At 35.5% G+C, this 27,001-nt stretch overlaps 2 protein-coding genes across 2 annotated transcripts; one reads left to right on the forward strand and one right to left on the reverse strand.

Moving 5' to 3' along the window:
- Positions 1-6: 6 nt before the first annotated feature.
- LOC102595637 (protein CHROMATIN REMODELING 4) lies at positions 7-20,379 on the forward strand. Its single transcript, XM_006364993.2, has 11 exons — positions 7-340; positions 2,389-2,675; positions 3,062-3,163; positions 3,300-4,118; positions 9,357-9,461; positions 9,635-12,388; positions 14,105-14,262; positions 16,374-16,488; positions 16,766-16,854; positions 17,092-17,728; positions 17,978-20,379. Exons 2-11 carry the CDS (start codon positions 2,457-2,459, stop codon positions 20,012-20,014), a joined length of 7,035 nt encoding a protein of 2,344 aa, XP_006365055.1. The 5' UTR covers positions 7-340; positions 2,389-2,456; the 3' UTR covers positions 20,015-20,379.
- Positions 20,380-22,427: 2,048 nt separating this feature from the next.
- LOC102599032 (uncharacterized) lies at positions 22,428-23,078 on the reverse strand. The gene has a single exon (XM_006365001.2). The coding sequence runs from the start codon at positions 22,966-22,968 to the stop codon at positions 22,612-22,614; it is 357 nt and encodes a 118-aa protein (XP_006365063.1). The 5' UTR covers positions 22,969-23,078; the 3' UTR covers positions 22,428-22,611.
- Between the last annotated feature and the right edge of the window lie 3,923 nt (positions 23,079-27,001).

Genomic DNA, 27,001 nt, shown 5'->3' on the forward strand with positions numbered 1-27,001 from the left:
ACAGACCCCCCTAACCCCCCTCACCCCCTCCTTTGGCCTGCCATGTCAGTGTTTGGTGTTTGTGTTGAGCTGTGTGTGTTGTGATGTGTAACCCCCAAAGTCCTATAACCCCGGTGAATCCGTATTTGGATGCACTCTCTCTCTCTCTCTCTCTAAAACCTTTTCTCTCTATTTATATCTTTTGTCTGCCTTCTACCGCTTGCTTTCTCTCTCTCTCTCTTTCTTGTATACCTCATACCCTAAATTGGGTTACTCCCCTTTAACCCTTTTCTTACTTTGTTGTTCTTGATTCAGCTGAGATATATATAAAGATTGGATTTTTATCTGTTTTGATCTGCAGGTATGTGTTAATCTTTATCTGGGTTGGTGTCATTTTGAAAAAAGAATGGGACTTGCTAAGTTTTTCTGTTAAATTTTTAATTTGAGCTGATTCTTGTGTGTTTTGTTGTTTAGTTTGATGTGGGTGTTGCTTGATTGGTGGGAATGTTGTGTGTTTTAGCTTGATTTTGTTGTAAAGGTTTGATCTTTAGGTGATTTGAATTGTGTGTTGGCGGTGCTAATTGAAATGGTAGAGGGTTTTTGAAAGGGTTATGATCATTGATGGTTTAATTCAGCTGTGCATGCATGTGATGGTTTTGTTTTCTGTATAACACATGCTTGTTCTGCTGGATTGATAAAGAGGAAAAATGTGGCTTGGATTATTTGAATGGCTTCAGTATTCATCAAAATTATTTGAATGGCTTTAGTAAGTCTCTACTGACCTGAGCATTTGCGTTGCTAGTTGCTACTTGATTCTAAGGTCTGTTGAAATAGAAATTAACGATTCTTTAATTGTGATTGTTGCTGTTTTCCTTATCTGGTTGAATTTTAATTTAGGTTTTAGCGATTCTTTAATTGTGATTGTTGCTGTTTTCCTTATCTGGTTGAATCTTAATTTAGGTTTTAGCGATTCTTTAATTGCAGTTGTGCTGTTTTCCCTATCTGGTTGAATTTTAGCTCAGGTTTTAGTGCCTTATAAATTTCTAAATGAAACACATACATCTATGTTGGAAATGAAATGCAACTGTGCTATTTTCCTTATCTGGTTGAATTTTAACTCGGATTTTAGTGCCATATAAATTTCTAAATGAAATGCCTACATCTATGTTGGAAGTGAAGAACATGGTATAATTTCCCCTAACCTGCCTTACTATGGCGTAAGCCTGTTAATTAGATTCTGTTTGAGGGCTTGGTTTTAAATCATCTCCCCATATATATATGTGAAATAGATTGTTGTGTTGTTGTGGAAGTTGGTGCTTTAAATCATAGGTGTGAAACAGATTGTTGTGGAAGTTGGTGTTTTCCAAGTAATAGTGATGTACTTGCATTTCTGATAATCTAAACTGTCCTTTAATTAATTAAGTTCGGTTTCTTTATATACCTTCAATCTTGATTCATGAACCGTTTTGAACCTACGAAGTTATACTTTCATATTCCACTAGCTGCATCTTCAATTTATGATTTCAGCTACTTGTCTCGTTTTATCCTAGTTTGGAAAATTTCTGGAAGTGATGCTTACCTTTTTTGTTAAATTAGTCAAGGTAGTGTATTCATGTCTGTTTATTTGGATGCATATTTTTTTTGCTAAACCAATCCTACTATATTAAAAGTATACCTCGTTGCTACTTAGTCCTAGTGTTCATTTTTAGATTAGCCAATTATCTTCCTTTGGCTGATGCTTACTTCGTTTTAAGGTTTATTTGTAGTGTTTCTCCAGAAATTATTAGGTCAGTGTTGGTCTCTGTAGGGTCAATTCATGTTTAGTGTTCCCAATGTTATTATTTCTTGTGTTCTTTTCCACCATTTAATTTTGAGGTAGCTTTCATCTTTCTTACACATTAATTATGATGAGTTTCATGGATCTAGTTTCAACATTCTACTTTGCATCCTCAATTACATGTTCGATTACACAACGCTAGGTATTCACAAGCTAGTATCATGTTCATAAAAAAATGATCATCTACAACGAAAACAATGTTTGATACTCGTTCAGTGAATGAAGATTTAATCAGCTAACTAAGTTGTCATCTATGTGAATGCATTAGAAATCTCCAGCACACTATGATGTGTTCATCCTAAGAAAGTGGCTTTTCCATTTGTTTTATAGTTAAGAGCGTCAAAGATGCCTCTAAAAAAAACGAAGGGAAAAAGTAGAAGCGAGATCGAAGGTTAGGGAGCTATGTTGTAATGTAGATTAAAATTTTAAGTTTTTTCCTATTTGAATAGCCTACTATGTTTTCTGTCCATGCAGTATGCTCAAATCTTCTTTCTTTACCTTTATTTCCGGAAGGTGTTCTAGTTTTTCCCTTCAGGTTCATGTCTAATGCTCTTAGAAACAAACTTTTGCAGGCATATGTGATCAGTTTGATGCCTGAAGGTCCTGATTTTCTGGCTTGAGATGTACAATCCTGTATGCAATGATGAAAGAAAACGGTTCACCGTCCAGTAAAATGCTTAACAGAAACTGGGTCTTAAAACGCAAGCGTCGAAAACTTCCATCTGGTCCTGATGTGTCAAATGGCAAAGAAAAGGCTTCAAAACCCTTGGATTTACCCTCGAGTGACTCACCCAAATGTCGAGTGAAAAACGAAATCACTTCAAGTCGTTCTTCTAGCAAGAAGAAAGGAAATGATGGGGTTAGTATATTCATTATGTTTTTCTTTATTTCTTTTCCAATTTATGGCAGTAAAACTACATGGTAAACAAGACTTGAACTGTATTTTAGGAGGAAGATTTCCCTTACTTCTTGATCAAGAGACCAACATGCATCTTTAGTTTGGTATTCTTAAAGTTTTTGGTTGTCCTTGCTTTTCTCTTTTTGGTTAATTCTTTATGAGTATGTTACCTCTAAGCTCTCGCTGTTAGGTTTGCTATCAACTTGCCAGAATTGTCTGACCAAAAAAGCTATTTGAGATTTATTGCCTTGCTGTGTGATTTACGTATTTTCCACGACCTTTATCGCTTCTATACATTTGCCTTTTCAAAATGCTTCTGACTCTTGTTTCCATCTGCTTTCATCCAGTACTATTATGAATGTGTTGTTTGTGATCTTGGTGGAAATTTGCTTTGCTGTGAAAGCTGTCCGCGTACATACCATATTCAGTGTCTGGATCCTCCTCTTAAGGTATACTGATAGTTGCTTTATTTAAAACCGGATTGACGATTTTCATTTAAACCTTTCATGTTGTAGTTTGGGTTTCCCTTTCCAATTTATCCTATCCAGTTTACTTTTGTTACTGACATTTTTTTTCCCTATATAGCGTATACCAACTGGAACGTGGGAATGTCCAACATGTTATCAGAAGAACGATACACACGAGTCTGTTAATCCTCTAGATATGGTCTCGAAACGGGCAAGGACAAAAGTTACAGGTGGAAAAGCAAAGAATGAAAATAAGCCATCTGGAATCTCCAAGGTATCCCTGATTTTTGAAAGCTCCATTCCTGGTAAGAAAAGATCCTCGGGAAAAGAAAGAACTCCTTTATCACACCTCAGTCAAATGGAGAAGCTGGGTAATTTCTCCAATGATGTTCCTTGTGACATTGAACCAAGTGACCATTCCCGGGATGGTGCTGCGGATGGTAGTTCATTGCACATAGGTGTTGATAAAGAAAAGGAGGTGCCTCCAGCAGATACTCCAGTGGAGAAGGAAGTGCCTCCTTCAGATACTCCAGCTGAGAAGGGGGTGCCTTCTGCAGATACTCCATTGGAGAAGCCGAGCCCTTCAATGAATGATGCAACACCCTTTTTGAATATGACAGATTCAAAGACAAATGACAAAGCCTCAGAAAAGAAGCCTGACTTGCCTTCTAGTGATAGATCTCCAGTTGGTGAATCTGTAGCTGTTTCGGAGGCCGCTTCTAGGAAAGACAGGAAAAGGAAGCCTAATTTTTACAACATTGACAGTCGGAACAAATCTAGGACTGACAAGGGAAAGCGAGTTGCTGATAATACTAAAAAGTCTGGTTCAAAGCCAAGCAAATTGCAAAAAAAGCGTAAGCGTGTTAATCATCAGCCTTCAGTGTCTGCGTCAAATAGGGATGGGAGAGATACTGTTGAAACCCAACTTAAAGATGAGGTATAATCCCTATGTTTTGTATTCTTTCTCAAATATGTTTTTTTTTTTTTTTTGATTCGTAGATTTCATTTTTTGATAAGGTAGGATATCTTAGTAATTGAAGTCATGCAGAGGATGTAGTATTACAAAAGTAGGAGGCTTGGTCCCTACACAATAATAAACATTTACACAAATTAATAAGACATCTAGCTCCTAGGGATGAATCTGAGGTTCCTTCAAATATCTCAGATTCCTGTAATGTCCATGTTGACAATATACAACTAGGAGTCTAGGAATGGTTTGCCACATATTTCTCCTTGATTTTTGCCCCTTCCAACTATACCAGCTGATTAAGCCATCCTTCATGCTAAGTGGCATAAACCACGATAGCCCATAAATATTTAGGAACATGTCCCATAGATTTCTGGCAACAATGCAACGTAAGAACAAATGTCTAATATCCTCAGCTTCAAAGTTGCACATGAAACACCTATTACATGGATCAAAACCTTTTTCATCAGTTTTGCTCGATAGATTTTAGTGTTGTTTTTTCTTTAGTGATAAAACATTTCAATCTGTTGGTTGGGGAAAGAAAACATAAGTTAGCCTTGAGTGAGTTCTTCCAAGCTAAACATTTCTACAAGTAGATCTTTTACCATGATATTGAAGAGGTGCAACATTAACAACAATATACCATGTGTAATCCCAGATAGTGGGATCTTGGGAAGGGTAAAGTGTACGCAAACTGTACCCCTACCTTGGAGGTAAAGAGGCTTTTTTTGATAGACCCTCAATTTAAAATAGGAATTTTTAAAATTAATTTAAAGTTATTTTATATGGAGTCAAAATAAGGAATGATATAATCAATAGAATTTTAGTTGATTTAGAAGTCCTAAAAATGAGGAAAATAAGTAAATGACTATCCAATGTGAAATCTATTTTAAAGGAGAAAAAGGGCGAACAAAATTTCGTTAAGCAGTCTCACTGCATGCATGTCGTACGTGTACCTTATCTATGGAGTAGACTTTTTTTTTTTAAATGCACAAATATTATTTTACAAATTATTTTTTAGTTATGTAATAAAAGTTAAAGAATAATGTGTAAATATATGAAAAAGATGATTGTCGATCCTATTTAGCTTACTCAATAAAGAAAGAAATTCAATCCCATCTTCAGAAATTTTAAGTCCGACGTTAGGCTTGACAGTCCTCAACTTTCAAATCCAAAATCCTGAATTTTAGTATCACCAAATTAATTATAATTATGATTTTATCCAACATGAAATGTACTTAATAATAGGTAGAAAAGTAAATCAACATTTCATGTTAGAAATTTCTCTTTTTATTATAGTGTAGATATATCTCAAAACGGATTATACTCGTCTATCAGAAAAAAAAAAAGATTTAGTCCAAACATAGATCCTTAAATCACATTCCATCAACATTATGGTAAAATTTAATTAATTGAATTCAAAATTCTAAATATTAGACAATTTTAAATGCTAAAATAATATTTTAACAAAAGTTTATCTGTTAAAAGGAATAAAATAGTTTTTGGGCCCTTGTTTTTTTAAAGGTGCAAATACCCGTCTATCAAAAAACCAAAAATTAGTCTGAACATAGATTCTTAAATCACATTCCATCAAAATTATGATAAAATTTAGTTAATCGAATGCAAAATTCTAAATATTAGATAGAGTCTTAAATGCCCCCAAGGCCTAGCTCAAGTGGCAAAAGGTGGAGGATTTGTGGCTTAGGTCACAGGTTCAAGCCCCACACCATGCAAAGCAAAGCCCGGTATTTAAGTGGAGAAGGGTAGAGGGGTGGGCCCATTATCCACCGAGTTTAGAAGGCTGTGATTGGTCCAAAGGGCGGGTCACAGACGGATTTCTCGGTTATCAAAAAAAAATAAAATTAGATAGAGTCTTAAATTGTAATATAATTTTTTACAAAAGTTTATTTCTCCTGAATCTAGTCTAGTGTTAAAATTTTTTAGATGCTTTTCATTTAAAATTGAAAAAAGATATTTAAAGGAATTTAGCTTGAGTATTAATTTCAGTATCTAAATCTTCATGTCCCAAAACAGGCATGCAATAGTGGGGATGTCCTCAGTTTATTTTGTCTCCTTTTTTTTTTAAGGTAAGATATGAATGCTTAAATATTGTGATAACCTACTTTCAGGAGAGGAGACTGTAGTCACGTAATAAGGCCTTCAATATTGTGGGATCAAACCATTATGTTGACCATCTTGTCTAGTTAATTGGTAGTAATAATCTGCTTGTGTTTGTTCTTTGATATTGATTGTGCTGTTCTGGGCCTGCCATCAGCTTTTTATAACTGAGGCAGATATGGGAGCTATCTGCTTTGGGAGCATGCTCAAAAGAATTAACTTCTTGGATAAGGAAGGCCTTGGGGGGATGCTTTCTGTGTTTGGCTCAAATAAGGAAAAAATGCGTAATAAAACCATAAGATTTGTGGTATAATTGTCAAAACGTTGAAAGGGAAGGTATGATGGCGTAAGGCATTGGTGCAGAGGTATTCAAGGTGGTTAACTCAACAATGGATTGCTCTTAACTTTGTAAAAACAAAATCCTTTATCCCTATATCTTTTCAATTAACTCCACTCCATGTAACACTTACCATTTCAATTAACCCTACTTTATGTAATACTTGCCATTTCTACCCCGAAGGGTGTGACTTAGTGGTTAATGATGTGGGTTGTGAACCTTCAGATTTTAGAGATTACATTTGATGATTATTCAAGAGAAAAATATCATCATCCCTAAAATTAATAAAGTCACTAACATAAGAAATAAGACTGTAGTTCATTACCTCCAGGAAAACCTTAGGTGTTGTAGGAATACCAAGTAGGTGAATAAACCAATTATACATACCATACCTGGTCTGATGTAGCAAAAGAATAACATCACCTCGTTTTTCCTTGCTCATTGGTGCTAGATTACAACTGCCTTGTTGGACTTCTTGTCATGAGTTTTACCTTGGACCGGCCCAAAATAATTCTCTTTACCTTTATCCTTCTCATCAACATGCACTTGATACGTGGGACATGTAGTTTCGCCAACCTTAGATTAAGTTCACCCAATGATGGATCTCCAATGCAAACTTTCCCATGAGTACCTACAAAAGAGTCAAAACCGTAAAAGAAGTAGGAATATGTTCAAGTTAGAATAAGAAATAACCTCACTCAAGCTCGCTTGTTTTTCTTTCTCTACCTCACAACCACCCCTCTTCTTTTACTCTCATAGTCATCTCTCTTCTTTTTTTTATCTCGATCTCACTCTTTTTCTCACTTGACATCCCATTCTCTTCACACAACACAACCTCTCCTTTTTCCTCTCTTGGGATGCCAACATGCACTCCCGTATTCCTCTCAATCTTTGCTCTCTCATCATCATCTATCCTCTCTCTAATTTTCTTGGTATCCTTATGGATTTGATATGGAGTCAAAGATGCTTGAACAAATATCTCCCTATTCATCTTGAGAGAGTATTTATTTTTTTCTATGTTGTATGATGCTCCACTATTAGCACACCATGGTTTTCCCAATAAGATATGACAATTATACATGAGAACACCATCACACCAAACCTTATCCTCATAACTTCCAAGACTGAACGACAATAACACCCTTTCATTTAGTTTTAAAAATATAACACCCTTTTATTTATCTTTACTCCTTTCCGCACGTAGGGTGAAATAAGCTCAATCTCTCAACCATGTAAGTGCTAATTAACTTATAGCCAGATTCTTTGTCAATTCTCATGGTACATAACATAGACATCACTTTAACTCTAATTTGAAAAATAACTCTACCTTGGTCCTCCTCATCTTCGTCAAGTTGTACATTCATTCAGTTTGTCCTCCTTCACTCAACTATGGTGGCATCTATTGCATCAAGTCGGACAATAATTATTCTGAGCACGTCAGCTAAGTTGTTGTCGTTTCAAGTTCCAAGTTCAGTTTCTTTACCTCTTCAAGATATCTCAAGAAAATACAAAAGAAACAGGTATCTCTCAGTTTGGATTTTCCCTCCTCTTTATAGATCTCTTTCTCTTACCTTTTTCCACTCGAATTACTACCTTTGGCTGAATCCTTTAGGATTTATATATAAACCCTACTAGTAACAACCCTTTAGAGGTAAAATGTAGAAAGAAAACGAATTTACCAACACTCGAAGAATTGGGTTTGATGAGACAAGAAAAAAAAGACCAATTTGTGTAACAAGAAATTTTTTGAAATTTTCCCCTCTTGGTTTTCCTATTTGAACTGAGAATCAAAATTAGTTTTCCTCTTTTTAGGATGACTAGTCTATGAAGAATTTCTGAACATGTAAGAAAGTGTGTGAGGGGCCAAAATTCCTAAGTGATGGATGGGTTCATTGTTTGGACGAAATGGCGTTCTACTTTGGGACTTCCTAAGATGATCATCCAGATTTTGGATACTGTTTTGTGAGGACTCAAGATTGATATCTGTACAACAGATGAGGAAGTATTGTCTAATGTTATTCTTCTTGAAGGGAAGTCTTTCGAATAAAGAATAGAAGTTGCTTGTCGACATTAGTATATACAATGATGTGGTACGTTTCTTAAATTAGAAAATCAGAAACGATTTCTCTATATTGTGGATTAGCTGATTCTTTTTAAAGTGTGAAATTCTTTGCTTTATTTATTTCTTCTACACGGTGACAGATATTTGCTACTTCTGAGGTTGGTTGTTTGATGTAAATGTTCATGTCCACTTTTTGCATGTGATCAAATTTCTATATTGGAAAAAAGAACCTTTTCAAAAGAGGAAGTAGTAATAACCTGATGGAAAAATTACTGCATCTCATCTCCCTATACGTACGGAATTATCAGCAGCAGTTCTTGATTTCTTCAGTTGTACAGTTTTGCTTCTATTTGAGTTTAATAGAACTTTGTGCTTATTCTAAACAAGGAGGGAAAAAATGAAGCTTTGTACTTCATTTTGAATTCCTGCTTAATACTAGTAGTTCTATTTTTGGTATAAAAACAGCTTTACTCTAGCTTGTAAAAAAATAGTTTGTTTGAAGGGCGTGGGAATTATATGAATTAGGAACTAAATTGGAAAGGCCAAAAAAGAAAAAGAGAAAAGGAAGGGAAACAACAATTTTCTGAGCTGTCTATTTTTCTTTTTAATTTAATTGATATTGTAATATGCAAAAACCAACTTAAGGATTGTTTCTTTTGTTGATTTTATTTCTTTTTTTGGGCTAATGCAGTTGGTTTCTGAAGAGGGTGCTCAGCCATCAGATCTGTCACGTGAAGCTGGAAAAGTTGTTGTTGAACCTTTAATATATGATAATAATGGTCACAGTTTTCAACAGGTACTAGTTCCAAGGACCAACTTATAGGTTTATTATTATCATTTAATAATAAGAATCTTCTGTTCCTTTATCACTCTTTAATGTAATTTCTGAAACTCTCCTTAAAAGGGCAGAGAAACCAAGGAGATTGATGATAATCTGTTTTCCTACTTTTGACACATGTTTAATTGCAGGTTGATAGAGTTCTGGCATGTCGAGTGCAAGATGATAATATTAGTTGTTTGCATGATATCCCTGGAATAAATGCAAATGACCCAGCATTGATAGATTCAGCGAGAGAGGAATTAAATGATGGAAAACCCAGCGGTGATGTGCCCGTAGTTGAGGTTGGTATAGAATATTCAGGCAGTGGCTCTCAAGAAACTTTGGACATTCCCGATAAAGGAAAAAGCTCAAAGGATGATACCAGCAAGGATGAAATGCATGTGTACAGAAGATCAGGTAGCATAGAATGCAAGGAAGGAACTGGCACAGTAAAGGAAGACTCTCAAGGTTCAGTATCTGAAGGTGCAATCAACAACAACGAAGAAGACATTGCTGTGAATGCTGATGATTCTCTGGCTAATACGCAGAATACTTCTAGAGAAAGCAATGATTCCACTGAAAAGAAATATAATGACAAAGCCAAGTCGAAGGATGATGTCACATCTGGGACTCATGAAGTTGGAACTGCCAAGGGAAAAGATGAAATGATTACTACAGATACCACCTCTTTCAAGAAAAGTGAGGAGACTGTCTTGGCTAAACCATCAACCTCCAACAACGTAAATGTTGTCTATGAATATCTTGTTAAGTGGGTTGGCAAATCAAATATTCACAACTCTTGGATCCCAGAGTCTCAATTGAAAATTCTGGCAAAAAGAAAGCTGGACAACTACAAGGCAAAGTATGGGACAGCAACAATAAATATTTGTGATGAACAGTGGAAGCTGCCTCAGCGAATTATTGCAACTCGGCCTGGTACGAGTGGTTCAGATGAAGTGTTTGTGAGATGGACAGGTCTTCCTTATGATGAATGTACCTGGGAAAAAATAGAGGAACCTGTGATTGCAAAATCATCTCATTTGATTGATCAGTTTAATCAGTTTGAATCCCAAGCATTAGCTAGAAATGCTACCAAGGATGATATGGTGAGAAAAAGGAAAGAACGCCATAAAAATGATATAGTTACTCTGACAGAGCAGCCTAAAGAACTGGGAGGCTCATTATTTCCACATCAAATGGAAGCCTTAAATTGGTTGCGCAAGTGCTGGCATAAATCCAAAAATGTTATTCTCGCCGACGAGATGGGACTTGGGAAGACAATATCAGCTTCTGCTTTCTTATCATCATTGTATACCGAGTTCAATGCTGCACTTCCTTCTCTAGTTTTGGTTCCTCTGTCCACAATGCCAAATTGGATGGCAGAGTTTCAGTTATGGGCTCCACACCTAAATGTTGTAGAATACCATGGGACTGCTAAAGCAAGAGCTGTGATTCGTCAATTTGAATGGCATTCAAGGAATCAAAGTGACCTGAATAAGAGGTCTACTTCATACAAGTTCAATGTTCTTTTGACTACATATGAAATGGTTCTCGTTGATTCCACTTATCTGCGTGGGATCCCATGGGAAGTTCTTGTCGTTGATGAGGGACACCGTCTTAAGAATTCTAGTAGTAAACTCTTTAGCATGCTCAACACATTTTCTTTCCAGCATCGAGTTCTATTGACTGGTACTCCTCTTCAGAACAACATTGGCGAGATGTACAACTTATTAAACTTTTTGCAGCCATCGTCATTTCCTTCACTATCGTCATTTGAGGAGAAGTTTAATGATCTTACAACAGCCGAAAAGGTGGAAGAATTGAAAAAGCTTGTCGCTCCGCATATGCTTCGCAGGCTGAAAAAAGATGCCATGCAAAATATTCCTCCTAAAACTGAACGAATGGTTCCTGTTGAGTTATCTTCTATCCAGGCAGAATATTACCGTGCAATGCTTACAAAGAACTATCAGCTTCTTCGCAACATCGGGAAGGGAATTGCACAGCAATCAATGCTGAATATCGTTATGCAGTTAAGAAAAGTTTGCAACCATCCTTATCTTATACCAGGAACTGAGCCTGAATCTGGTTCAGTGGAATTTCTTCATGAAATGAGAATAAAGGCTTCTGGAAAACTGACACTTCTGCACTCTATGCTCAAAAGTTTGCATAAAGAAGGTCACAGAGTCCTTATATTTTCACAGATGACTAAGCTTCTAGATATTCTGGAGGATTATTTGGCAATTGAATTTGGGCAAAAAACATATGAGAGAGTTGATGGCTCTGTTGCTGTGGCTGATCGTCAAGCAGCAATAGCACGGTTTAATCAGGACAAAAGCCGATTCGTCTTCTTATTGTCAACACGCTCTTGTGGCCTGGGGATCAATTTGGCTACTGCAGATACTGTTATTATCTATGACTCTGACTTCAATCCACATGCAGATATCCAGGCAATGAACCGGGCTCATCGTATTGGACAGTCGAAGAGACTTCTAGTGTACCGGCTAGTAGTCCGTGCCAGTGTTGAAGAACGGATACTTCAGCTTGCTAAGAGGAAGTTGATGCTTGATCAGCTATTTGTGAACAAATCAGGGTCCCAAAAGGAGGTTGAGGACATCCTTCGATGGGGAACAGAAGAACTTTTTAGTGATTCCTCTAGCATGGCAGAGAAAGATGCTGTTGAAAACTCCAGCAATAAAGATGAGACAGTTCCTGAAGTAGAGCATAAGCGCAAGAGGACTGGTAGCCTTGGTGATGTGTATAAAGACAAGTGCACCAAGGGAAGCACTATGATTGTGTGGGACGAAAATGCTATATTGAAATTGCTTGACCGTTCAAATCTTCAGTCAGAATCACCTGATAACAATGAAGCAGAACTGGAGAATGATATGCTTGGCTCAGTGAAGGTAACCTCAGCTCTTCCAAAGATCTGCTTTATTGACATAAATTTCTTAAAGTGATTTGTAGAAGTGGATGGTTTTTCAACTCTATTATTCTGAAATGGAAGACTGACAAATTAGGGTCTGATTTGTAGCTCAAACTGTGACGATAGATAGTGAGCACCTAAGGACAGTTGGAAGTTGTGAAGTAACTGAGCAAGTGTGAGGATCCAAGAACTAGGCATCATTAAACATGTTGGGGTTGGCTATATAATTCCTTACTAACCATGTTTTTCCAATTAAAATTCATATCAGCAAGTGTGAGGGTCCAAGATCATAATTTGGGGTGGTGGGGGTGGGGTAGGGGGGTTAGTGAAATATAGTCTAAGACTTCCTTTCATCACTGTAACAGCAGCAGAAATTGAACCTAACAAAAAAAGAAGAAGCTGGAATTAGGTATAGTTGAAGCAGAGTTGAGAAAGTGAAAAAACATAAACGTCATAGCACAATTCTCATATCATCAATTTGGTGAAGATTCAACGTAACTGTATTTTACTTGGGGGACTTAAGTTTTCAACTAAGGAAACTAGTTCTTGGTTTCCAATATAAGTAATTGAAATACACAAGGAAAATGTTAAATCGTTTATATAACGACCTTAAACCAGATATTGTGCTGTCATTGCTGGAAAGCTAATAAATGACTGAACCACAGTTGGCTACTAAAATTTAACAACATCAATTTAATCCGAACTATAACTTTCATACCAATCGCAAGTAGAAGATTTCTCTGGGAACTTCCAACTGGTAATTTGCCATCTCTGAAACAGGCTATGTATTTGTCGTGAGCGTAGCTCTCCTTTTTTATGGCGTGGGAGAAATGTTGGAGTTAGTGTTCTTATGGCATTATGCCTTGTTGAGTTCTTCTAATACTCCTTCAGAAGTTTTCTCTGATTCAACCTACTAGGGAGAATATGCTGAATTTATTGTAACTTAAGTCCCCCTAAAGTAACTGTGTTTCCGAACTCTTTCTACATCCCTCATCAAGCTTAAAGTTTCTTTACTGTTCTGTATATTCTTGAAGATGAAGGCTGCTATAGCAAATAAATTTTGTTAGATCAATTCCAAGTAAAAGATAAAGCTACTGGAGTGGTATATGTTTTAGCGGTGTTAACATTACAAGTTTGTTTGGATTTGAATGGCATGCCGTGAACTTTTCACTGGATAAATTTACATGCTCAAAAAGTAGAATCACTTTAATTGTTCTAATTATGCTCTGCACATAATGAACAGTTTCTTATGACTTGTGCTGAATATTTAGTGTGACATAGTTGATTTTTTGTCTGGTATGGCATGTAATGACTGTCCATGCACTCTTAGCAAAGTGTCTGGGAAAATGATGAATCTTCCACTTTCTGTTTATTATGGTTCTGCGTCTTTTTAAGTTGAGATTTTTATTGGTGGTATATTTTCGTGAATCTAAAGCTTTTCGCTTTTCATGGACACTCTTGCTTGTCTTCAACTTGTAGTTACAGAGTTATGATTCAATTTGTCTTTAACATAAGATGCTATTTTTAAAAAGAATTCTACGGTATTTATTCTGCTCTCTGACTCAATAAGGAAGCAGTTTTTGTTTCTTTGGCAACTTGTATGCAAGATCTTAGGAACAACAATCATTATAAGATCATTTTAATGTCTTGCTGATCTTTTTTTGTACCTGTTGTGTTTTCCTTTCTCTTTTGCTAGTCATTGGAATGGAATGAGGATGGTGCAGAAGAGCAAGCTGGAATAGCATCAGATATGGTGGTAAGTGAAGATACTTGTGTACAAAATGTTGAGAAGAAAGAGGATAACTTGGCTAGTAGCAGTGAAGAAAATGAGTGGGACAAGCTTCTAAGAGTGAGGTATTGTTCTGGCAACCTTACTTATATTTGTTTGATGGTATACCATATTATGTGGGCTTAGCTATGCATATATATTCAATGCGGGTGTGTGCAAGTATCAATGCTATGGTGAAGTTTTTTTCTGTATTTTGAAGAATATGCACGACGTATTCCAATTTCACACCTGTTCAATATGGGTACATCAAGACAAATAAAGGTGTAATATAGGTAGCATATGAATTTCTTGAAGGATTGATAAGGACTATTTCTTAGCTTCATTTTCTATTGTGTTTAGGAAGTTGTTTAGAAAGACCTACAATTTCTTAGAATCCATGCAAACCTAGCGAAAAGTAGGGCAGAATGTAAGGAAAGATTTATATAGGCAGTACCAATTAGTTGGGATTGCATTTTTGACATGTTAGTTCATTTACTTTAGGTCCAACACTTGCTAGGAGTCTTTCATTCTTGTTAAGAGATTTTTCTCCTGAGAATGTGTCTTCTATAATTTAGTCTGAGATGGGTATAAATGGAGTGACATAGGCAGTTTCTGACTTGTTTGAGGTGTAGTAGTAGTTGTTATATTTATAGTGGTGGAGCATGTGGTTTAATTCGATGCAAAGCAAAGAACCTTACCAGGGCTTGACATTATATGTTTTCTTTGCATTAAGTAACAATGAGCAAAAAGTCTAGTAGAGGCAGAACCAACATTCACTGTACATCGAATAGTTTTTCAGTATATATTCTTGGAACTAAGTATATTTTCTTTTTGTGGAAAAGGAGTACATTCATCACTCGTCAGCACAAAGGCTTCAATTTAATAAAAAGACCAATAAGTTCAGGCTGTCCTTTTCTGCTTACAAGAACTCTAAAAACTGTAGTATTGGTTCGGTTTCATCTACAAATAATTATGTACAAGACGATACATTCCAGCTTAATCTTCTACAATGAATTGTGTTCGTCTTCAAAACACACAACATTCCTTTCTCTCCATACTGTCCACCATATGCATGTTGGTATAGCCCTTCACCATCTCTTATTCCTTATATCAGCACCTCCATTGTTCCAGCATCTCAAAATATCAATAATAGTCCTGGGCATCACCTACTTCACCAGAGCCATAAACAGCTGTGACAATCGTGCAGTTGCTTCACAGTATACAAAGAGATGGTTGCTATCTTCTTTGTCGGCCACAATCAATTGGTATATTCTTGCAAAAAAAAAAATCGATGAGCAAACTGTTTTTACCAGTAACGAAGGGAAGCTCTTTGACTTCTTTAATTAGTAATTACTACATTAACAGATTAAGAAGAAAAAAAGATAACAGTTTCAAAGACTTCTTCTGATGTTGCTATATATTTTTCTTGTTCCCAAAGCTCAGTCCTTTTTAGGAAGGCCAACCGTTTCCACCAACACTCCCATTTTTATTCACTTCACATGTTCAATTGTAAGATAATACTGATTTGAAACAGTGGAGACACACCCAGTCACAATACAAGTATGGGATTCAACTCTTGTACGATTCACTCGTACTGGCTTCTGGTAGACAATGTAGAAGATAAACAAGTGTTTGTATTTGATACAATGGATGTTTTAGTGGTGTAGGGGTAAAGTTTTTACAATCATTCTCTATACATTCAGAGATTGTTTCAAGTTAAATAGGGTTTCACTTGCTCCTGGAGGTCTCTTTCCTTCTTTTTTTTCTGCCAATGATTCTTCTTGGAGAGAGAGAGAGAAAACGATAAGCAAAGCACAGAAAGAAGTATTAGGATTTCGCCGTCTTAGTTATTTAATATTTTGTTTATATGCTTGACATGGGTACTAGAAAGCTTTGCAGTGTTCTCAGCACTTGAAAGATGGTAGTGGTGGTCCTTTTATAACAGATGTTGGGCTCAAAGAAATGAAAAATAAATATGTGAATTTCACAAAAATCTCAGTAACATGATTGCTGCTTTTGATGCCTGTCCGGCTGATTCATGCCTAGGAGTCGCTTGATTGATTGGTGAATTAAATGACGTGCCAATCTTACATACTTAAGAATGCACAGTTTTCAAACTATGATGAATGATTTCATTTGAAGTGGTATACCTTCATTATGGCTTTTGCCTCCTTTCATGGTGTTCTCGTGCTCGTAGATGGGAGAAGTATCAAAGCGAGGAGGAAGCAGCGCTAGGTCGAGGCAAGCGCCTAAGGAAAGCCATTTCTTACAGGGAAGCATATGCTTCACACCCCAATGAAACATTAACAGAGGTACTTCCGTATTGTAATTTATATTTCTACACCCCTCCCTCTTTTTTTGTTCTTTGATAAATTCTTCAACTTTCCCCTCAATTTTTTGGTATCAGTGTTTTAAATCTTTAAAATTTTGATTTCAACTACAATATTGTGATTCCACAAGCATAATGTTAGTTGGTTTGAAGCTAATGAATTTGACATGGATGATTGTTTCCTAGGAGGCAGTCACTCTGGTTTCCTAATTAGGACATAGTTTAAGATCACTAATTTTGGCCATTGACTGACACTGTAGAATGCTGTGGAAGGGGAGCCTGTGCCTGTGCCTGTGCCTGAACCAGAGCGAGAGTATAGTCAAGCTGGACGAGCATTAAAGGAAAAATAGTGAGTCAATACTCTTTTGGCTTTTATCAGCATCTAAGTCTAAGTGATAACATATTTGCTTTAGTGAATTGAGATGGTTCATCTTATAACATTTGCTTTATGGCGGGAAAAAAAGAATAGAATGCATGATACTGGAATTTTTGCATCATTTTGGCTGGATTGTTTGAATAACTTGGCTGTATCTGTAAATTATGAACTTCGAAAGATAATACTTATCTGAATATCTTTTTGGTGCAGTGCTAAGCTTCGCGCTAAACAGAAAGAACGGCTTTCCCGTAGAAATGCAATTGAAGCATCTGGACCCATGGAAGAACAAGCTGGACGAGAGTTTCTCTGTCACCTCCTTCCTCCACAAGCTCATTATGTGAATTTGATGAATGTACCATCACAACACCGTGAAGAGAAACTGGCCATGAACTTGGAAAACAATAGCCGTCTTATATCATCCGAAACACAGAAAAACATGGGCGACTCAACCTTAAGGTTGGGAAAACTGAAACATAAAGTGAACGATAACATAGATCTTTCATCAAGAGGCCATCCTCATGCAGATATTCCCCAGTCAAGTAATCATGCACAAGATATGAGCTATATTAAATCCGTGGATAAACAGCTTTTACCAATTCTGGGACTATGTGCTCCTAATGCGCATCAGGTGGAGGCACCCCAGAGGAACTTGTCGAGGTCAAACGTTCGACAACACAGGCAAGGATTAGGACTGGAATTCCCAACTATTGCTCCTCCTCCTGAGTTTTCAACTGAAATGGTTGCTAAAGGTTTCCCACAGAGATTTAGATTGCCAGATCTTCCCCTGGACCCTTCACAACAGCCTCCAAAGAATAGCTTACCTGATTCTTATCTCCCGTTCAATCCAGTATGCTGTCTTTCTCCTCTCTCTCTCTCTCTCTCTCTCTGTTATACTCCCTCTGTCCCAATTTATGTGATGTTGTTTGACTTGGCACGAAATTTAAGTAAAGATAGAAAGACTTTTGAAAGTTGGTAGTATAAAACAAGTCACTAAAAAGGAAAATTTGTCACATAAATTGGGACAGAGAGAGTAACATGTTTTCATGCATTTAAAATGTAATGCTTATGTGAATTCCTAATGTTGCCTTCTCTGCAGCATCCTCGACCTGTCATGCGAGAAAGAGGTTCTGCTGGTAACTTACAGAATTCTTGTGCTACTTCATATGATATTCAAGACAGGACAGTTTTGCCCAAACCTTTTGATAAGCCATTGTTACCAAGATACCCATTTCCTGCTATGAACATGCCACGTCCACCCTCTGCCTTGTTTCCCAACTTGTCTTTGGGATCAAGAGATGTGAATGGGTCTGTTCGTGAGCACCCTGTATTGCCTTTTTTGCCCAATCTCAAATTTCCACCTCACGATGCACCTAGGTTTAACCCGCAGGAACAAGAGATGCCTCCTGTACAGGGGTTGGGGCATATGGCACCTTCATCATCATCATTTCCTGAAAACCATTGGAAGGTTCTTGAAAACATTATGCTGAGAACTGGGTTAGGATCAGGCAACCTACTTAAAAGGAGAAACAAACTGGATGTCTGGTCTGAAGATGAACTGGATTGTCTCTGGATTGGTGTACGTAGACATGGAAGGGGCAATTGGGATGCCATGCTGCGAGATACAAAGTTAAAATTTTCTAAGTATAGAATTCCTGAGGATTTATCAATTAGGTGGGAAGAAGAGCAGCTCAAGATCATGGATGGACCAGCATTACCTGCGCCAAAACCATCCAAGCCTACCAAAGTGGGAAAATCAGGCTTATTCTCAGGCATTTCCGATGGAATGATGGCTCGAGCATTGCATGGTTGTAAACTAAATGAACAGTTTTTACCAACCCACCTAACAGACATGAAACTAGGGTTTCGTGATCTGCCTTCCAGCTTTCCACATTTGGAACCTCCTGAGAGACTTGGTCTGAACAGCAAACATATCTCACATCTTCCAACTCCCAGTGCTGACAAGTACCGGGTGAACATTCCTCGAGATTTGAATGCGGGACCATCGGACAGACTAGGAGCTCCGTCAAGCTTTGTTACGGAGTCACCATTTCTGCTGAATTCGTCGGGAAGCAGTAGCTTGGGTCCTCTTGGCTTGGGTTGCCAGAACAGGTTTGCCTTGCAAAAGGAGAATGATGATGGTGCAAGCAGATTTGTTAATTTGCCTAGCCTTCTTGACAGGTCTTTAAATATCTCACATGATTTACATAACAATGCGGGAGGTGGTGAATCTAGCAATTATCCATCACTTCCTGTACTTGATAAAGGTCAGAAAGTTTCTCAATCAAAGGGCAAGGAAGTGGTTGAGTGTGGTTCACTGAAGAATAAGCTACCACATTGGCTTCGTGAAGCAGTGAAAATTCCAGCAAAACTCCCTGAACCGGATTTACCACCTACTGTCTCTGCAATTGCTCAATCAGTTCGCATGCTTTATGGGGAGGAGAATCCCTCCATCCCTCCATTTGTTATTCCTTCTCCCCCTCCATCTCAACCCAGGGACCCACGGTTGAGCTTGAAAAAGAAGAAGAAGAAGAAGAAACATGGATTGCAAGTAATGAGGCAGTTCCCAATAGATTTTGCAGGAACTATTGATGTACAGGGTAGTAGCGTACATGGTGAGAGCATGGCTGGAACAAGTAGTCTGCAGGATCCAGCATTCCCTCTGCTTTCTAGAGTGATGGCCAGAACTTCAGGACTTCCTTCGAATGAAGCTAACCTTAATATGGCTCCTCTAAGTGTGACTGTGAATCCTTCAACTAGTACATTTCCTCTAATGAAGACAAGCTCTGGATTGTCTCCTTCACCTGACGTGCTTCGATTGGTTGCATCCTGTGTTTCACCAGGTCCACCTATTGCTACTAGTTCAAGTTTCCTTGGAAATATGGTCCCTCTCCCCAAATCCGTTGATCAGGTTGCTTCTTCAGACACCCAAGATTCACATGAAAAGCAGGAAACAGATCAGACCTCAGCTCCTAGTACATTGGGTCCATTCCAGGCAGAGAAAAAAGTTGAAACTAATAGCAGGGATTCTAGCAAAACACAGTCAGATTCTGCTCGACCCAGACAGGAAGATGTAGAGGAAATGTCATCTGAAGGGACAGTCTCTGATCATCAGGAGGATGACCGTGAACCATAGCTCTTTCCTATGGGGAGCTAATTGTTGTAATCATAATCATCTCTTGACGTGTAACTAAAGCCTCTGACCCTCCATTATTCTCAGTTTTTGTAGGGCAGGATGCAGTTAAAGTAGCAAATACAGTACAGGTTAGACAAGGTACTATGTAAAGCTTGTGTAAGAGGAAAGAAAAACATAGAAGTTAGCATATAATGTTGTTCGTCGTCCTTAGAGTCGAAGGCTTTGACCTTGTAGGACTTGTTTAGTAGCTGGGTTCAGCATTTCATTTAGGACTTCCTAAGTGTCAAAAATGTGGTTCATGTAAGCAAAACTTTGCTTGTATGTATTTTATGTACTTTGCAGTAATGTTCTGTTATTATCTGTTGTTTCTTGTACTTTCATTTCTTAAACTGCTTTGAACTGTTTTCTTGAGCAGAGGGTCTATCGGAAACAACCTCTACTCTGAGGTAGCAGGTAGGGGTAAGGTATATGTACACTCTACCCTCTCTAAAGGAACTACACTGGGTAGGTTGTTGCGTTTCATGCAATTCTCTTATCTTTATCGCTGTTGATTTTGAAGGTGGATATGTTGTGGCTATATTTGCTTATATAGTGAAATATATGAATATCTACTTGGTGGTTTTGATTATCTTAAAGGCAGGAGGGGAAAAATTTATTTTTTAGGATTTTAGTGTATATGCGGCTAAGAGCAAATATTGAAGTGAATAACCTTACTGAAGGATGTGAGCTTTTCTTGTGACATAAGTTTTTGGACAAAATGTATTTGAAGTTGAAATAAGGTATTTAGAAGTTGAAAGTGTGTTTGTTGTACACGGGTTTAACAACAACAATATATTCAGTGCAATCCTACAGAGCCTTACCTTATCTTATAAAGATAGAGAGAAATTGTTTTCGATAAACTCTGGTAATTGTACATGAACTTTACATGATGGAAAAGAGGGTTTGGGGAAGTTGAAGATTTATGAGTAAAAATGGAGTATTATTTTACTTAATATTTTGATATTCCCTCATACATTTCACCCTTCAAGAGTTTTGAAAACTTGACATTTTCTTCTACTTTGATATTTTTAAACCTTGAACTTTATACTATTTTAGAAACTTTTGAAACTTCCTAATTTAAACTATTGTCATACCTTGTGTCGTTTTCATACTTACAATCATTTAAATTTGTCAAATCATTTTTTTTTAAAGGTTGACTTTTACCCAAAAAATTCTTCATTTTACCCTTCACACGAGCTTACTATACAGAAGGAATGGAATTGAAAAAATGCACCCCCTCTTCTCCATCTCCCAAGAAAGAAGAAATAACTCATTGATCCTTTAATTTAATAAGATATTTGAGCATAATCAAGTGGTGAAATTGTTTCACCCTTAATCAGAGATTTCAATTTCAAGGCTTGGGAGAAAATCCTATTGAAAGCATTATTCTCGAATGCGGGCTCCAAACATCAACCGGTCAATTGTCCAACGGATTAATTTTGACTTTAGAAAAATAGTACTACATTAACAAAATTTACAATAATTTTATACATCATGTTCGAAATGGTAGCACATGGTACTGCCACATGCTCACCAAACATTTTCTTTGTGACACACAAATTTGTACAAACCGACATGCATACTTTTTATAAATATTTGTAGCCACCCCCCATCCCTCACGCTCCAAGACAGAATAATAAATTTAAAAAATGCAGAAAATATATTTTTACGTCTAAAAAAGTGAAGAGAAGGCAAGCTTTTACCCATATTTATTTGTCAACTTTCATTTAAACATTCGAACTGTAATGGACAGTGCACTCATCAGCACAAAAACTGTTACATTTTAGGTTTAATATCTTATACAGACGCTATTAGTATTTTTTTTTTTACCTAGCTATATTTTCTAGGTCATGAGCAAATTGAGTTTTGCTTAGCCATTGTTTTTATCGTTTTTGGTTTAGTGAAGAAATTTCTAATTTACCTTAGTTCTTAAGTAACTTTAAATTTCTCGTTTTACACTTAATGAGATTATTCATAGCTGTACGCTGCATTTTTATGACTTTGTTTGTTTTAGATCATAAAATTTTTTTCCCGAAAAATGATACATTATATCGATAGTGATCGAGCTGACTTCATGTGTGCATCTTGATTATATATTCCATCGAGTACATGTTACTTTCCATCAACACAAGTACTATCAAATAACTCTTACCACCAAGAATACGCAGATAAGAAGAAATCACCTAATATCATTTGTTAATATGCTGAGATTTGAATGTGAGACTTTATGATATAATATTCTTCTCTTACATCAATGACAACTAACTAGCTAGGTTACATTGTGTTATTGAATTGGTTCTGTTATTCTTAAACTCTATATTCAGTCAAATATTGTCACATAAATTGAGACGGAGAATCATATAAAAAGAAACAAATTACCATTTTGTTTTAGTTGTTTCTCCAAAACTGGGGATTTGTTATCCTCAATCAATAAAACGTATACAAGATGATTTTCATCCAACTACTAATAATCATGAAAATTAAGAAGAAAATGATCATACACATATATTTGTACTTAATTTCCTTTTTTCTAGCTTAATTAATTAGTGGGAAGACCACTAATTAGTCAAAGTTTGAGAATGATAATCATGAGGTTTAGTGGTAGCAACAAATCTAGATGAAAAAGCACAAAACTTGTAATAATCTTCATCATCAGAGACATGATCAAAGTTCAACGCATAACTAAGTGGATCGTACCGACATTGGAACGACGATTGACGACTAGTACTACACGTAGTACTACTCGTTTTCAACATCTTATTACTACATCTCTTCAACTTCCTCAACAATCTTGTTAGCCCACAACATGATCTTGATGTACTAAAACTTCGAGTCGTGGTGTTGGTGATGGTGATGGTGTTGGTGGTAATTGAAGATCTAGGCAAGTACCATTGACGATCTTGCATTTGTGTCATTTTTCTTATATTAATGAATAACCTAAGTGAGTGAGACAACTTTTGGTTAATTTGAGAGAGATGAAGGGAAATGGCCTACCTAGGTTTTGAATTTATAAAGATACGAGGGTTCGTTGGAGATAGTAGTTGATAGTTTCGATGATAATTTAAATCTTAGTATAATGTATTTTTAATATTATGTTTGGTACTATGCATCATTGATATTATAATATATAGTGTAAAGACAAGTGTTAGGATGAGATTGGAAAGAGTTTAAAATTAACAAAAAAAGAGAGAAAAGTTCACTGTATGTGTAAATAAAAAGAGAAGTTTAGTTCAAAGTATCAGTCACTAGATTACTCTACTTTAATACAGTAATATCCGGACTAATCTGTGGGCATTATCGATACAAATATTAATTATATGTAGAGGCGTAGACAAGATTTAAAGTTTATGAATTTGAGATTTTAGTTCTTTAAAGTTATTAGATTCTAAATTTATAATCTGTACATATTCAATAATTTTTTTAATTATAACTATATAATTTGAACCAAAACTCGTGGATTCGGCCAAACCCATAATAACCTAGCTCCTCCCCTGAGTACATTACTATATATTTTGTGCCTTTGATCTTAATTTCTTCACGATAAATTTCATCTATTTTATTGGCCTTTCACTAAATTTAAACAAAATACTGCTCTAATTTGAATTCATACATTGTTTTGATTGTTGGAGGGCGATGTGATCTGAAGAATTTAAAATCAAAATTCATGTGAAAATAGAACATTTTGAATAAATGGAGAATTTTTTTTTAATAACATTGGCATATCATAAAGAAAAAGTTATTTAACAACAATAACAAATCCGTCTTTTGTAGGATTGAAAGGTTATTTTTCGATAAATTCTATTTTTATTCAGAACAATATTATTTGATCAAACAAAAGCCAGAATAATATAATCAAGAAGACGTTATTAAACTATGATAAAACTTTATAGATAACATAAATAACAACTAACAAGTCATGATATATATTTGCACCTAAAAGTTTTCTCACTTAATTACTGATTATTAACTAAACGACGAATATGGAGGGTGAGAAAGAACAGTTCATGCATCCAAACCATAGTTGGTAACGAGAATCCTAATGATTAAGGAATACTAAACAGTTTTAAAGAAAATATAATTAAAAACTAAAGTTATATAACTGACAAAACCACACTAGTTTTATTTGCAAACCTTTATTTTTACAATAAAAAATAATAATAATATGAATGTAAACAATAAAGCATAATTTTAAATGGTGTTGGTGGTGGGGTCAGGGTAATGGGCTGAATCAATTTGGGCGAAGGGTGGTGTGATACGCTCTTCATTGAAATATTATATGGTATATATAGATTAAACGTTAATTATTATGCATGTATATTTAGACAAAAAAATTGCATGCTCGCCACTTGTGGGTGAATAGGTGGAGAGCAGTGGCGGACTCAGGATTTTTGTTTAGGAGATTCGAAAAATAAGAATATAAACGTGTAAATAAGTCTTTAGAAATGAGACCCTTGAATTCATTTGGGTTTAAAACCACACTTTTAACACACAGGGATTTGAATTGGTGACATGAAGCTTGATTTTTGGGGGACTTGTCGCTGCGCCATTAGTCTCTCCTTGTTATTGAGGGGGTTCAAGATATATATATATCTATAAAATTATAGAAAATTTGTCTTATATATACAGTGTAATTTGAACCCCCTGAAATCTACGTGGGTCCGCCCCTGGTGGGGAGTGGGAACTTAGAAGCGGAGCTAGGATTAAAAATTTGAGGTTTTAAATTTTAGGATAGTGGGATTATTCAAATCCACAACTCTAGCATGTAAAATATTTTCACAACTCCTTCTTTACTACCGAGTTGCGTCCACCAGTATTGTTGGGAGTTCACAAGTTAATAATATATATATTATTTAGTTTCTTAATACGAATATATCATTTACGAAAAAATTACTGAGTTCATCCATTCTTGCAAACCCCATCTAGCTCCGTTATGGGTGGGGTGGGGGGTCTGACTGATCTGAGCAGATGAGATCAATTGGTGTCCACTCACATCCACGTTGGTGAAGAGTAAAAGATGAAAAGTAAAAGGCTGCATGCTGAGCCAAACATATTTTTATTGTATTCACATGATTGTTGGCTTTTTCCTCTTTGGGGAGTAAAACATTTTTTTTTACCACAAGAGTCTCATGTTCATCTTTATTTGTTTAATTAATTAATGCCAGTTGTGAGTTAGGGATTGTTTATTGTTATTTGACCGTTTGAAATTTCTGTTAGGAATTTTAAGTTTTTTATACTATAGTATTATTTAAATATTCGAGGATCCAAATTGAATTATCTCGGTTTTATTATTTTCATCTTGTTCACCGTCGCTACATAAAAAATGATCAGGCAATTAATTCTTAACTGTCGCTAAATATGTATTTTTAGCGGCAATAACATTTTTTGTATATGTTTCTAAAGCCTTTAGTGACATTGGTTCTAATGGCACTTAACTAATATCGATAAATACTTTAACACTCTTTATTAATGTCAATATTTATTGCCGTTAAAAATTATTTTTGTTTTAGTGCGTAAAAGTTAATCATTCTCACCTTATTCTAAATATCTTTGCTTTTAATCGTATCTTTTCTACTTATACATGCATCCATCTCAATATCCTCGTTTCAGTCTAAATCATGTTGACTAATTAGAGGTTAATTTGAACTTCACTTTGACTATCTACCCGGCTTCTCATTTTCATTTTACTTTCATATAAATATAATTCAACTTATAAACTTGTAATATCTGATAATAAAAATGATTTAATAATTAGCAAGTGGAGATAACCACAAAAGTGGTTTGATTTATCATATCCTCTTCATTGTCCTGAAGCTAAAAAGAAAATAAAAAAGATAGGAACCAAATTGTGTTATAGGATGAGTATTATTGTACTAGCAAATACTGTTTCTTTGTCAGCAAAATACAGTAATTATTTGACTACTGAGAGCTGATGTTTTTTTTTACAGCCTTTTACAACGACAATATATAGTAAGAAATTATTTTCGATAGACACTCAACTTAAAAGAAAGATAAAATGAAGATATTAATAACAAGCAATAACATAATTATAATAATCAATAAGGACCGTAACTGAGTGAATGATAAATAATCTTTCATTTTTATCATTTCGGATTTGAATCTCAATTGCATTTATTTGTGAGCGTTTTAATAATTATTAAACTAAAAATTCAATTGCAAAAAAGAAAGTAAATAGTTTCCACTTGCAAATCACACATCTCCAAACTGTCACCATTCGAATATATTAATATCATAAAAGGATAAAAGATGAGTCAATAAAATTTTAATATTGTTAATTTATTAATATTCGATCAGTATAATTTCTGTCAAAAAGAGCTAAATTAAACGATATATGATTTGTCAGTCATTATAGAGGTCAATCATAGGCATAGGCAGTCTAATTAAAAACATAAAAAAAGATTCTTAAAATGGAATCCTAAGAGATCTTGATTCTTTTTTATTGGCAGTCCACTCATATTTTCTTGAAATAATAATTTGTTGTATAGTATTTTCTTAAAACTAATGTACATTATTTTTTAAACAAGGAGAGTTTTTTTTAAGCTTGATTACAAAAAAAATCCAAATTTGAAATAAGAAGGTTAAGAGAAATAATTGGAATTATGTGACACTTGCATGTTTATGTAATTACAGATAGAGTTTTGTAATTAAACAAAAAAGGAGCTAGCCAGCTAGGCTATTGTAATCTTTATTACTATCCGTTTTCAATTTATTTATCATACTTTTATTTTTGTTCATTTTTAAAAACATATCTCTCAAATTATTTTTTTGACAACTCTTTAATTCAAACTTTCCATATGGTATATATATATATATATATATAACACCACAAAATTAAAGGGTATTTAGTACATTTCATGTATCTTTAATTTAAGACAACAAGAATCAAAAGTCTTTTGATCTTCTTAAAGGACATAATACATAAATATGCTT

The sequence above is a fragment of the Solanum tuberosum genome, unplaced genomic scaffold, assembly GCF_000226075.1.
Source record: "Solanum tuberosum cultivar DM 1-3 516 R44 unplaced genomic scaffold, SolTub_3.0 scf00527, whole genome shotgun sequence".
Taxonomy (NCBI): domain Eukaryota; kingdom Viridiplantae; phylum Streptophyta; class Magnoliopsida; order Solanales; family Solanaceae; genus Solanum; species Solanum tuberosum.

What these genes read in the sequence shown, in the direction of transcription:
- LOC102595637 (XM_006364993.2), top strand. Translation starts at nt 2,457, where the DNA reads ATGATGAAAGAAAACGGTTCACCGTCCAGTAAAATGCTTAACAGAAAC. An exon ending in ATATGCTTGGCTCAGTGAAG is followed by an intron (nt 12,389 to 14,104) that starts GTAACCTCAGCT and finishes CTCTTTTGCTAG; the next exon opens with TCATTGGAATGGAATGAGGA. An exon ending in CGAGCATTAAAGGAAAAATA is followed by an intron (nt 16,855 to 17,091) that starts GTGAGTCAATAC and finishes TTTTTGGTGCAG; the next exon opens with TGCTAAGCTTCGCGCTAAAC.
- LOC102599032 (XM_006365001.2), bottom strand. Translation starts at nt 22,968, where the DNA reads ATGACACAAATGCAAGATCGTCAATGGTACTTGCCTAGATCTTCAATT.